The sequence below is a fragment of the Oncorhynchus gorbuscha genome, linkage group LG05 (genome assembly GCF_021184085.1).
Source record: "Oncorhynchus gorbuscha isolate QuinsamMale2020 ecotype Even-year linkage group LG05, OgorEven_v1.0, whole genome shotgun sequence".
In the NCBI taxonomy this organism is placed as follows: Eukaryota; Metazoa; Chordata; class Actinopteri; order Salmoniformes; family Salmonidae; genus Oncorhynchus; species Oncorhynchus gorbuscha.
The window spans coordinates 44,413,123-44,426,192 of record NC_060177.1 but is presented as its reverse complement, the minus strand read 5'-3'; the positions used below and the strand labels follow the sequence as shown (position 1 = coordinate 44,426,192).

The 13,070-nt window shown below is 40.9% G+C and overlaps 1 protein-coding gene across 1 annotated transcript in view; it reads right to left on the bottom strand.

Annotated features, from left to right (window-relative positions):
* Positions 1–13,070, bottom strand: part of LOC124034880 (ALK tyrosine kinase receptor-like) — a 168,196-nt gene that overhangs the window by 52,635 nt on the left and 102,491 nt on the right. The window contains exons 12-16 of the mRNA XM_046348286.1: positions 8,725–8,895; positions 8,349–8,447; positions 7,994–8,152; positions 4,150–4,263; positions 740–926 (exon numbers count right to left, since the gene is read on the bottom strand). Of these exons, the coding sequence (XP_046204242.1) occupies positions 740–926; positions 4,150–4,263; positions 7,994–8,152; positions 8,349–8,447; positions 8,725–8,895 (730 nt within the window). The remainder of the gene's footprint in view (positions 1–739; positions 927–4,149; positions 4,264–7,993; positions 8,153–8,348; positions 8,448–8,724; positions 8,896–13,070) is intronic.

Genomic DNA, 13,070 nt, shown 5'->3' with positions numbered 1-13,070 from the left:
CATATGCATATGTATATACTGTACTCTACATCATCGACTGCATCCTTATGTAACACATGTATCACTAGCCACTTTAACTATGCCACTTTGTTTACTTTGTCTACACACTCATCTCATATGTATATACTGTACTCGATACCATCTACTGTATGCTGCTCTGTACCATCACTCATTCATATATCCTTATGTACATGTTCCTTATCCCCTTACACTGTGTATAAGACAGTAGTTTTGGAATTGTTAGTTAGATTACTTGTTGGTTATCACTGCATTGTCGGAACTAGAAGCACAAGCATTTCGCTACACTCGCATTAACATCTGCTAACCATGTGTATGTGACAAATAAAATTTGATTTGATTTTTGACTTAAGATAAACACGCTGAAAACCCTATTGAATGAAAACTTGACCAGCAATTGGGAGGATTTTCAATGGTTGGATTACATTTATTCAGTGCCTGCAAGGTAGCCAGACCTATAGAGCCCATTACGCACCTGCATAGGCAAGTCTGAATAACAACTACTGAGAAAGGTGTAGGAAAGGTGTGTGTAAGAAATGTGTACATTTCCTAAGTCTGAATCGGCCCCCTAGTGAACACCACCCTGATGTGTGGTGAGATTTCTAGCTCAAATGACTGCTGTGGCATCACCCAGGTGGTAGTGGGTGAGGCAAGTTTTAAGACAGCTGAAGTAAACTTATTCTAATTGTTGTTGTTTATGACTTTTTGAAGGCTAGTGTACCTGGTGAGGGAGATGTTGCGTCGGGGCACCTCCTTCAGGTCGTTGACAGAGGCGGACTTCCCAGCGAAGCAGTAGTTGGGGTTGTAGTCAGTCATGATGGTTGAAGCCCTCAGCTTGCTCAGTTTACAGTCCGGGCTCTGGAGCTCCAGCTGAATGGACTGGAGCTCTGTATGCTTACGTCTGTACACTGCATAGACAAGAATATACATATACTATGAGGAAATATGGACAGATATGTGAAGTGTTGAAAAAAGGACCCATGTTGGTACATCGTCAACAGACGCTTCATATGCAAACGTAAAATATATGACGGGTGATAATAACAGGTGCTTTCTTCTGGTGCTTTGCCAAATGTGTCATGACCCTTATGCCACCCTTTAATGTATATAGTATGAAATGTGCTTATGAAATAATACTGAAATATCTACGTAGGCCTTATAACGGGTTCACTACACCTTTAGAAAGCATACTCTGTTTAAAGTGTGACCAAATATTATCATAGTATGTCAAGAACATATGTATATGCAGAATGCAAATAAACAATGTAGTATGTACACATGGAAACAAACACAACACATGACATACACAGAAGTCAACCAGTAGGACAGCCACATACAGTATGCGACACGGCACTCCCCTCCCCCTCTTATACACATGTACACATACACACATTAACACCCTAGAGCGCTGCAGCAGACACAAACGGCTCCGACCAGGGCTGCAAACACATAAGTTGCTGAATATACAATATGTGAACTTATTTATTTATGAACTGGTAATGCACGAGCTCTGTCAACTGCCAGTTAACTGGTTGTCCATCATTAGTGTCTTTCATTCATCAGTGTGTGTGGGTGGGTGTGTGGTGCTCTCGCAGGTGTGTGTGAGTCATTCATTGTTGCAATGCCGCCACACGTCTTCTTCCCCCACCTGTACATCATGCTGATGTGATGAAGCCCCCCCCCCAAGGGTATTTATTCCAGTAAATAAGTGCTCTCGGATTCTGTGTAGAAGTCTCCAGGGAATCTACAGCCTTTGTAAGTGACAGTGTGGACGAGTGGGTGTTTGTAAAGAATGTAAATGCAATGTGTGTGTGCATTATTATTCCTGTGTGTGTGTGTTTATGCACATACAGTACCAGTCAACAGTTTGGACACATTTACTCATTCAAGGGTGTAGTATAATAGTGAAGACATCAACTATGAAATAACAGTTATGGAATCATGTAGTAACCAAAAAAAAGTGTTAAACAAATCAAAATAGATTTTATTTTTGAGATTCTTCAAAAAAGTAGCCACCCTTTGCCTTGATGACAGCTTTGCACACTCATTTGAGCCAATCGGCTGTATTGTGATAAGATAGGGGTGGAATACAGAAGATAGCCCTATTTGGTAAAAGACCAAGTCCCATATTATTGCAAGAACAGCTTGCCAAAAAGCAAAGAGAAACGACAGTACATCGTATCTTTAAAACATGAAGGTCAGTCAACACGGAACATTTCAAGACCTTTGAAAGTTTCATCAAGTGCAGTCGCAAAAAACATTATGCGCTATGATGAAACTGGCTCTCAAGGGGTTCCGCCACAGGAAAGGTAGACCTCTGCTGCAGAGGATTAGTTCATTACCGTTACCAGCCTCTGAAATTGCAGCACAAATAAATGCTTCACAGAGCTCAAATAACAGACACATCTCAACATCAACTGTTCAGAGGGGATTGCGTGAATCAGACCTTTATTGATGAATTGCTGCAGAAACCACTAGTAAAGGACACCAATAATAAGAAGAGACTTGCTTGGGCCAAAAAACACGAGCCATGGACATTAGACATCACCAACAAATTAACTTGGTCCAAGCACACCAACACAGACGTGAAGAGGGCATGACAAAACCTATTCCCCATCAGGAGACTGAAAAGATTTGGCATGGGTCCTCAGATCCTCTACAGCTGCAACATCGAGAGCTGGTGCAGCCACGCCTGGTATGGCAACTGCTCGGCCTCCGACCGCAAGGCACTACAGAGGGTAGTAGTGCATACGGCCCAGTACAACACTGGGGCCAATCTTCCTGCCATCCAGGACCTCTATAACAGGCAGTGTCAGAGGATGGCCCTAAAAATGTTCAAAGCCTCCAGCCACCCTAGTCAAAATATGTTCTCTCTGCTACTGCATGGCAAGCGGTACCGGAGTGTCAAGTCTAGGTCCAGCTTCTACCCCCAAGCCATAAGACTCCTGAACATCTAATCGAATGGCTACCCAGACGACCTCCATTGCCCCCCCATCTTTTACGCTGCTGCTACTCTCTTATCTATGCAGAGTCATTTTAGTAACTGTAACCTACGTACATGTACTGTACATATTACTTCAAGTACCTCAACTAACCAGTGCTCCCGCACATTGACTCTGTACCGGTACCCCCTGTATATAGGCTTGCTATTGTTATTTTACATCTTATTCTTATTTTTTAGGTATTTTAAAAAATCTGCATTGTTGGTTAGGGCTTGTAAGTAAGAATTTAAGGTCTAAGGTGTCTACAGGTCTACACCTGTTGTATTTGGCGCATGTGACAAATAACATTTGATATGGTTTAATTTAGACTGGTGGAAATCTGTCCATGTCTTTGTGAGATGCAGACTAGGTGAACGGATGATCTCCTCATGTGTTTGTTCCCACCGTGAAGCATGGAGGAGGAGGTGTGATGGTGTGGGGGTGCTTTGCTGGTGACACTGTCAGTGATTTATTTAGACTTTAAGGCACACTTAACTAGCATGGCTACCACAGCTTTCTTAAGTGATCCGCCATCCCATATGGTTTCCACTGGTAGGACTATAATTTGTTTTTCAAGAGGACCATGACAACACACCTTCAGCTGTGTGAGGGCTATTTGACAAAGAAGGAGAGTGATGGAGTTCTGCATCAGAGGACCTTGCCTCCACAATCACCCGAACTCAACCCTTTTGAGATGGTTTGGGATGATTTGGACCGCAGAGTGAAGGAAAAGCAGTCAACAAGTGCTCAGCATATGTGGGAACTACTTCAAGACTGTTGGAAATTTATTCCAGGTGAAACTGGCTTAGAGAATGCCAAGAGTGTGCAAAGTTGTTTTGGTTAATACTTGATTCCAAATGTGTTATTTCATATTTGTGATGTCTGCACTATTATTCTACAGTATAGAAAATAGTACAAACAACGAAAAACCCGGGATTGAGTAGATGTCGAAACTTTTGACTTGAACTGTACATGTGCGCACATAACATGTGTTCAGATGCAATGGTGTGTGTTGTGTGCTCACAGTACAGTATGTATGTATGGATAACCCCAAATACCCACGTTTGCAATATTCCTCATGCTAAAAGTGTGCGTGCATATGTGTCCCCGAATAAGTCTGTGTTTGTATCCTATGCATTTCACCACCTACTGATCATGACTCCAGACACAGCCAACAGCAGGGTAGCAATGAGGGCTGAAGTCCCCACAGACAAAACCAGGGCCAACTGGGACAGGGAGGGCTGGGGAGGCAGGGGAGACACCTCTGTCAGGGGAGAGAAGAGATCAGATCTGGGTCAAATACATCTTATTTTAAGAGCACCAAGATATGAACTGAATATTAGTGATGGACACTAAATGCTGTTGCATTTTATCAATACTAACTTGCTATATATTGGTTTAATAAAAAACATTCCAAATGTGTGAATGTTCACTTTTCTGTTCAAGTCCAGACAATTGCTTGCTGATTGCCCATCGAGCCAGGTGTGAGTGTTCGGAGAGTCTAAACTTACCCATATCAAACACTATGTGTGTGTGCGTGCTGTCAGGACTTGCCCTTTTGGGTGAGGATCATATGCGCCAGACCCCCCCCCCTCTCCCACCACAGTTTTATGACGGTCGTAAATACCTGCAGGAAAACACTCTCTCCCACTCATTCAGAAATGGAAGTTAAATTCCATTGCTACCACAGAGAGAGACATTGCAGTACGGTAACATCAAAAGGTTGAACAATTAAACTATTTCTGTAATCCAAACAGTTTGAAAGGTCCGTGGGTACTTAAAGAACAATTATGTAAGAGCAGTTGTTTTGGGATCTCATTAAGGTTGGTATAACAACATAACTGTATCTCTGGATGTGTATATTTCCCAGTTATCAGGTTTACATCTAAATGTTGTGGAACTTACAGTTGAAGTCAGAAGTTTACATACACATAGGTTGGAGTCATTTAAACTCGTTATTCAACCACTCCACACATTTCTTGTAAACAAACTATAGTTTTGGCAAGTCGGTTAGGACATCTACTTTGTGCATGACACAAGTAATTTTTTCAACAATTGTTTAGACAGATTATTTCACTAATAATTAACTGTATCACAATTCCAGTGGGACAGATGTTTAGATACACTAAGTTGATTGTGCCTTTAAACAGCTTGGGAAATTCCAGAAAATTATGCTGTGGCTTTAGAAGCTTCTGCTAATTGACATAATATGAGTCAATTGGATTTGTACCTGTGGAGGTATTTAAAGGCCTACCTTCAAACTCATTGCCTCTTTGCTTGACATCATGGGAAAATCAAAAGAAAGCTGCCAAGACCTCCACAAGTCTGGTTCATCCAATTTCCAAATGCCTGAAGGTACCACGTTCATCTGTACAAACAATAGTATGCAAGAAAAACACCATGGGACCACGCAGCCATCATACGGCTCAGGAAAGAGATGCGTTTTGTCTCCTAGAGATTAATGTACTTTGGTGCAAAAAGTGCAAATCCATCCCAGAACAACAGCAAAGGACCTTGTGAATATGCTGTAGGTAACAGGTACACAAGTATCTATATCCACAGTAAAACAAGTCCTATATCGACATAACCTGAAAGGTCACTCAGCAAGGAAGAAGCCACTGCTCCAAAACAGCCAAAGAAAGCCAGACTACGGTTTGCAAATGCACATGGGGACAAAGATTGTACTTTTTGGAGAAATGTCCTCTGGTCTGATGAAACATAAAAAGAACTGTTTGGCCATAATGACCATCACTATGTTTATAGGAAAAGGGGGAGGCTTGCAAGCCGATGAACACCATTCCAAACGTGAAGCACGGGGGTGGCAGCATCATGTTGTGGGGGTGCTTTTGTGTAGTAGGAACTGGTGCACTTCACAAAATAGATGGCATCATGAGGCAGGAGAATTATGTGGTTATATTGAAGCAACATCTCAAGACATCAGTCAGGAAATAATTAGTAACCGGAAGGTTGCAAGTTCAAACCCCCGAGCTGACAAGGTACAAATCTGTCGTTCTGCCCCTGAACAGGCATTTAACCCACTAGGCCGTCACTGAAAATAAGAATTTGTTCTTAACTGACTTGCCTAGTTAAATAAAGGTAAAAAAATAAAAAGCTTGGTCGCAAATGGTTCTTCCAAATGGACATTGACCCTAAGCATACTTCCAAAGTTGTGGCAAAATGGCTTAAGGACAACAAAGTCAAGGTATTGGAGTGGCCATCACAAAGCCCTGACCTCAATCCTAAAGACGATTTGTGGGCAGAACTGAAAAAGCATGTGTGAGCAAGGAGACCTACAAACCAGATTCAGTTACACCAGCTCTGTCAAGAGGAATGGGGCCAAAATTCACCCAACTTATCTCAGTTTATGGTAGGTTACCCAAAACGTTTGACCCAAGTTAAAAAATTTAAAGGCAATGCTACCAAATAATAATTGAGTGTATGTAAACTTCTGACCCACTGGGAATGTGATGAAAGAAATAAAAGTTGAAATAATAATTCTCTCTACTATTATTCTGACATTTCACATTCTTAGAATAAGACAGGGAATTTTTACTAGGATTAAATGTCAGGAATTGTGAAAAACTGAGTTTAAATGTATTTGGCTAAGGTGTACGTAAACTTCCGACTTCAACTGTATATTATTAAGTATGAAACTATTTGTGAGAAGATGAAATGTGATGTTAACCTTCTAAATGAGAATTGTTTTTCATATAAGCACGGCCATGTGAGCACAGACATTGAGGCAACGTGATGGATCCGCCCTCCAAAGGTGAGTGCTCATAAGCGACTGCTAACGAAATGTATATTAGACCAGAGAACGTGAGGATGCAGTCCACACGTAGAAATGGGTAAGAAATGTACATCTCTAGAGACCAGTACATTGTCGGGTTGCTACGGGCGTGTAAAATGGTTCTAGCTCTACATTAGACCAGCGTGACCATCAGCGAGAGCTGAAATGTACGAAATGGTTAGAAACTCTGAAACTCTCTCTCTCTCGAAGAAGAAGAAGAAGAAGACTTCACAGGAACATTCAGTTTGCAGCTGTTGAAGTACTTTAGTCTAGTAAACTCAACCGAGAACCACCGGGTGGTACTCTTAAAGACCCATTCTAAAGACCCATTCTATAAAAGACAGGGTGATCTCTGGTGGACAACCAGAGACTTACAACTCGAGACTTCATGTCAAATTACTCCCTGTAGATGGATTGAGTGTTTTCAACAGACAGACAGCAAAGACATACACACGTAAATATGTACATGGCAATTCTTTAAAATGAGCGGCCGTTCATGTGCAAAGTATTTGCATTTCCCTGAGCATAGTTATCAGCTGTATGTACGTTAGTGGAATTCCTTTGTCTCTCCCTTTCCTTCTCCTTTGAATCCGCCATTTTGTGAAACAAGATGTCATATCAGTTCAATCCACTAGGGATTTTTCATTGCATTGTGTAGTAATCAATGTGTAAGCTCTCCTGTTTGTATGTTTATGTAATTCTGTGTGATTATTTAGTTAGTTAGTAAATACATAATTATTTAATAAAAATAATATAGCTGATTCATCATTTATGCTAGGGTTCGTGTAGATATCCAAGAGTTTTGCGACATTCAGAATGAGACTGAAGGTAAATAGGAATTAATGAATTGATTGTGACTGATGTAACAGATATGTATATCTTTAGAGTTTAGTTGGGAGAAACTCGTTAAAAAACTTTTTCCACGGTGCCCCAGATTACTACTTAATGAATTGTTTAATGGCATAATAATTGAACGTGGTATGTAATAATTTTATAAAATAACAGTCAAACACTATTAATGAGTCAAGACACGACAGTGCTCATTTGTGTGTCAACTACCTATTTGTATAACTTTTCAAATATCTGTTTCATTTTTACTTACTGTCCACAACTGGATCCAAACAACGTGTTCAATTGCAGTTTTTGTGTGTGTGTGTGTGTGTGTGTGTGAGAGAGAGTGAGAGAGAGTGTGTGTGTCTCTGACCTGTTGATGAGTTGATACAAGACACACCGTCGCGGGCCAGTACAAAGTCCACGTCACAGTAACACAAGGTCCCCTCCTCGTTCTTGTGACATTCGCCCGTCTCACAGTGGCTACAGTTTAGCACGGGGCCGATGATCACCTCTCCGTCACTTTCCATACCTACAGGCACAGACACCGGACATGGTCAACAGGATACATGCTCCTTCATGGTTCAGTTCCCACTCTTATCGCCCGGGGCTTGAACCAGCAACTTCCGGCTACTGGTCCACCTCACTAACCTTTTACCTTGCCGGTTGCCGCCCTATAGTTCATAGAAAGTGTTAGTGTGATTGTCTCTCATTTCATCATCTGTTACCTTTCAGAGGGTCCAGGAAGGTCTCTCCCTCTGAGCTGATGAAAGAGGAGCCGTCGTCTCCATCCTGCTTTGGGTCATTAGCTTCAGAGGTGTTGCCACCTAGAGAAAGGGAGGGGGATGGTGGTGGTAATAAAATAACACAATTAGTCAGTGAACTTATTACAGAGTACCTTAATGGCATAAATGTTTTATTTAATCTAAAGTGCTACCTGATGAAATATGTAATGACAGATAATGATAATTTGTTAGACCAACCAATGGCAAAGGGACAACCTAACTTAACATGTTAAGGCAAGACTGGAGATGGTAATGTCATATTAGTTTTGTTATATATTCATGTTACAATGCTATATACTGTAAATATGTTTTCACTTACCTCTATAGCCCCCTCCTCCACCACCGGTTGTACAGGCACCTCCCCCTCCCCCGAAACCCCCTCGGGTCTCCCAGCTGAACTTAATGCAGGGCTGCCCCCCCTGGCCTCCGAGTATGAGGGGTCTCCCGCCCTGAGACCCAGGGTTACTGTCATGCCAACCTCCGCCTCCACCTGACACATACAAAGACACAAAGGAAAAACCCCAAGACAGTTATACGCTGAAATAAATAATGTACACACATTTACAGATACTTCTTGGATATCCAATAAATCGGTTGATTGATTGATTGATTCCTGGATTGTCATAGTATTTGAAAGTTGCAAGTAAGTCTTCACACGGGGCACCATATAATGTAGATGTAGGATGTTTTCATGGGATGGGCAATGATAATATTATGATTATTTGATTCAAACTCCTTAACATCCACCCATTCACACTCAGGTCCATTGTCTGAAATAACATCACAAGGAATGCCTCTGGCACCAAGCCAAAAAGACAGTAAATACCCCTGTATCTGACAGAGACTTGGCAGTAATTTGTAGTTGGGGCCTCCCCCTCTCCTGTCACAAGCAAGCTCGAGCTGTAGTCAGCACTAAAAACCCTCAATTAAACCTACCAACACTCTCCCGGCTTGCGTGTTGCCCAAATTTCCCTTCCTCTTTCTCCTCTTGGTTACAGAGAGAATGAAACAAACAAAGTAAATCCAAAACTTGTAAAAAAGAACACCATATGAATGCCAGCAACAAACAGCACAGGCAGAGTGAATATTTCATTTCGCGCTCACCAGGCTCCACTCACAGTAAGCCTAAGGCCTACTGAACAGCCTAATCAATATATTATGTTCTGCGAGGTGCAGTCAACTCAAAACGAGTGAATAATGGAGACCAAGATGTGTACAAAATAACGGTAATGGAGAGGCGTTGTGTTTGCACCCAGGGTAGAACAGGAGAGAGAAAAATAGTGAAGGAATAGACATGCAAGATTGTCGTCTTGTCCTGTCTTGTTTTACTAGTAAGAAAGATAAATATGACTATGCACAGAGGTAGCAAGGCTATGAAACGCATGTATCGGGGATGGAATAGAAGTACAAGAAGTGCACTGAGAATAAATGTTTTTTAAATAGATGTGTGCATGTTAATGTATGTTTATATCTGGGAGCAAACACATTTTCTTAGGACTGTCAAACGATTTACTTAACAGATGTCTACCTGGAGTACACCCAGGCAGACATACCCTCATAAAGACACTAAAACATAACTACCAATCCAATTAAGTGATTGAGTACAAACTCAAACTGTTACTGTTGGACAATATACTCAATAATATTCTCTATTGCCATAAACAGAACTACACAAGCAAAACTGGAATACACCCAAAATCAGTGTGTCTTATCCAATACGACATTCTACAGTAAATCCCTTGCATTTTGCAACTCAAACTTCAACCCGAAACATCAAACTTTCCATTGTCCTTGCTGGCAAAAACAGGAAACAAATAATAATGGTATACAAGCTGATTTAGCGATACTGCAAACTAACATTATCTATCCACTCCAAAGGATACTCCAGAGCACAAGCCACTGAAAACATGCATACATTTATTAGGATCCCCATTACCCAGCGACAAAAATGACAGCCAGTCTTACTGGGGTCCGTCATATAACTAAAAAGACATTACGGACAAAATACTTCACAATTTAAATTAGCATGTAGTGTGTGTGCATCTATCAATTACACATACATGTCAGTACATGTCAGTACATACACAACAAGTAGGTCACATGTTGGAGAGACAGTGTGTTGTGAGGTTTTTCCTTTATATGTTTTTTGAAGCCAGGTTTGCTGTTCACTTGCACTACATAAAATGAAAGGGAGTTCTGTATATGAGATGGAAGGGAGTTCCATACATTCATGGCTCTGTATATGAGATGAAAGGGAGTTCCATACACTCATGGGTCTGTAAATGAGATGAAAGGGAATTCCATACACTCATGGCTCTGTATATGAGATGAAAGGGAGTTCCATACATTCATGGCTCTGTATATGAGATGGAAGGGAGTTCCATACACTCATGGCTCAGTATATGAGATGAACGGGAGTTCCATACACTCATGGCTCTGTATATGAGACGAAAGGGAGTTCCATACATTAATGGCTCTGTATATGAGATGGAAGGGAGTTCCATACACTCATGGCTCTGTATATGAGATGAAAGGGAGTTCCATACATTCATGGCTCTGTATATGAGATGGAAGGGAGTTCCATACACTCATGGCTCAGTATATGAGATGAACGGGAGTTCCATACACTCATGGCTCTGTATATGAGACGAAAGGGAGTTTCATACACTCATGGCTCTGTATATGAGATGGGAGTTCCATACACTCATGGCTCTGTATATGAGATGGGAGTTCCATACACTCATGGCTCTGTATATGAGATGGGAGTTCCATACACTCATGGCTCTGTATATGAGATGGGAGTTCCATACACTCATGGCTCTGTATATGAGATGAAAGGGAGTTCTATACACTCATGGCTCTGTATATGAGATGAAAGGGAGTTCCATACACTCATTGCTCTGTATATTAGATGAAAGGGAGTTCCATACACTCATGGCTCTGTATATGAGATGGAAGGGAGTTCCATACACTCATGGCTCTGTATATGAGATGGAAGGGAGTTCCATACACTCATGGCTCTGTATATTAGATGAAAGGGAGTTCCATACACTGCCTTGAATTTGTTCTGGACCTGGGGACTATGAAAAGATCCATGGTGGCATGTTTGGTGGTGTAAGTGTGTGTGTCAGTGTTGTGTGTAAGTGGAATTTCTAACACACCATTCATTACCAAGTCTAGAACTTAGGGACTATTAGTGGCCACACATTCCAAAACAGACTGCAACTCTTTGATAAGAGTTTCAGTGACCTCCTTAGCTGTGGTTGCTGATGCGTATACGATTGAATCATCAGCAAACATGGACACACATGCTTTGTATAATGTCAGTAGCAGTTCATTGGTACACATAGAACAGAGTAGAGGGCCTAGAGAGTTGCCCTGCCGTACACCACAGTTTACATTTGACATTAGAGAAGCGTACATTAAAGAAAACCCTTTGAGTTCTGTTTAGATAGAAAGCTCTGAATCTGCACTGAAATCTAACAATACATTTCCCACAATCTTCTTATTATCAATTTCTTTCAATCAATCATCAGTAATTTGTGTCAGTGCAGTACATGTTGAGTGCCGTTCTCTATAAGCATGCTGAAAGACTGTTGTTAATGTATTTACAGAAAGTGGCATTGTATTTGGTCAAATAATATTTTTTCCAACAGCTTGCTAAGAGCTGGCAGCAAGCTGATAGATCTGCTGTTATAGCAGTGAAGGCTGCTTTACCACTTTGGGGTATCAGAATGAATTATGCCTCTCTCCAGGGAGTGGCTATAGAGTCAGCTACCATCCTCATTAGCTTTTCATCTAAGTTGTCAATGCCATGTTTGTCATTGCTGTCACAATCGGTCCAAGGCACAACGGATGTATTTATTGCAAAAACAAAACAATAAACTAACAACAAAACGTGACTACGTGGTGCACATGCACAAAACACAAAATAATATCCCACAAACACAGGTGGGACAAATGCTACCTAAATATGATCCCCAATTAGAGACAACGATTACCAGCTGCTTCTAATTGGGAATCATACAAATCACCAACATAGAAAAATAAACTAGAACACCACATACAAATAACAAACTAGAATACCCCCAGTCACGCCCTGACCTACTACACCATAGAGAAACAATGGCTCTCTATATGGTCAAGCTGTGACAATTGCTGATCAATAACAATCTTTTTTCCACCTCTCCCACTACCTTTACAAACGTCAAACTTGCAATGTCTTTCTTTCAATATTAGTTTTTTTATACATGTGTTCAATGGCTCACTCTTCATTGTTTGTATTTGCCCACAAGTAATCATAAAAATAATTGGCTACATAACATGTTTTGTGATGAAAAAGCCATTCAATTTGAAGTACTCCAAAGTTTTTTCCCTTCATTCTTTACATCATTGAGCTTGGCTTCATAATACAATTTATTCTTCTTTTTGTTGAGTTTAGTCACCACTTTTACATTTGCAGTAAGCCAATTGGGGTCACTCCTCAATTGTCTGGTGTGCCTTGTTAAAAGTTGACCTTAATTACCTCGACTAACCTGTCCTCCCACACATTGGCTTGGTACTGGTACCCCCTTAGCATGTAGCCTAATAACAATAACAATAGCCTTGTTATTGTTATTTATTGTGTAACTTTTTTTTACTATAGTATATTTAGCAATTATTTTC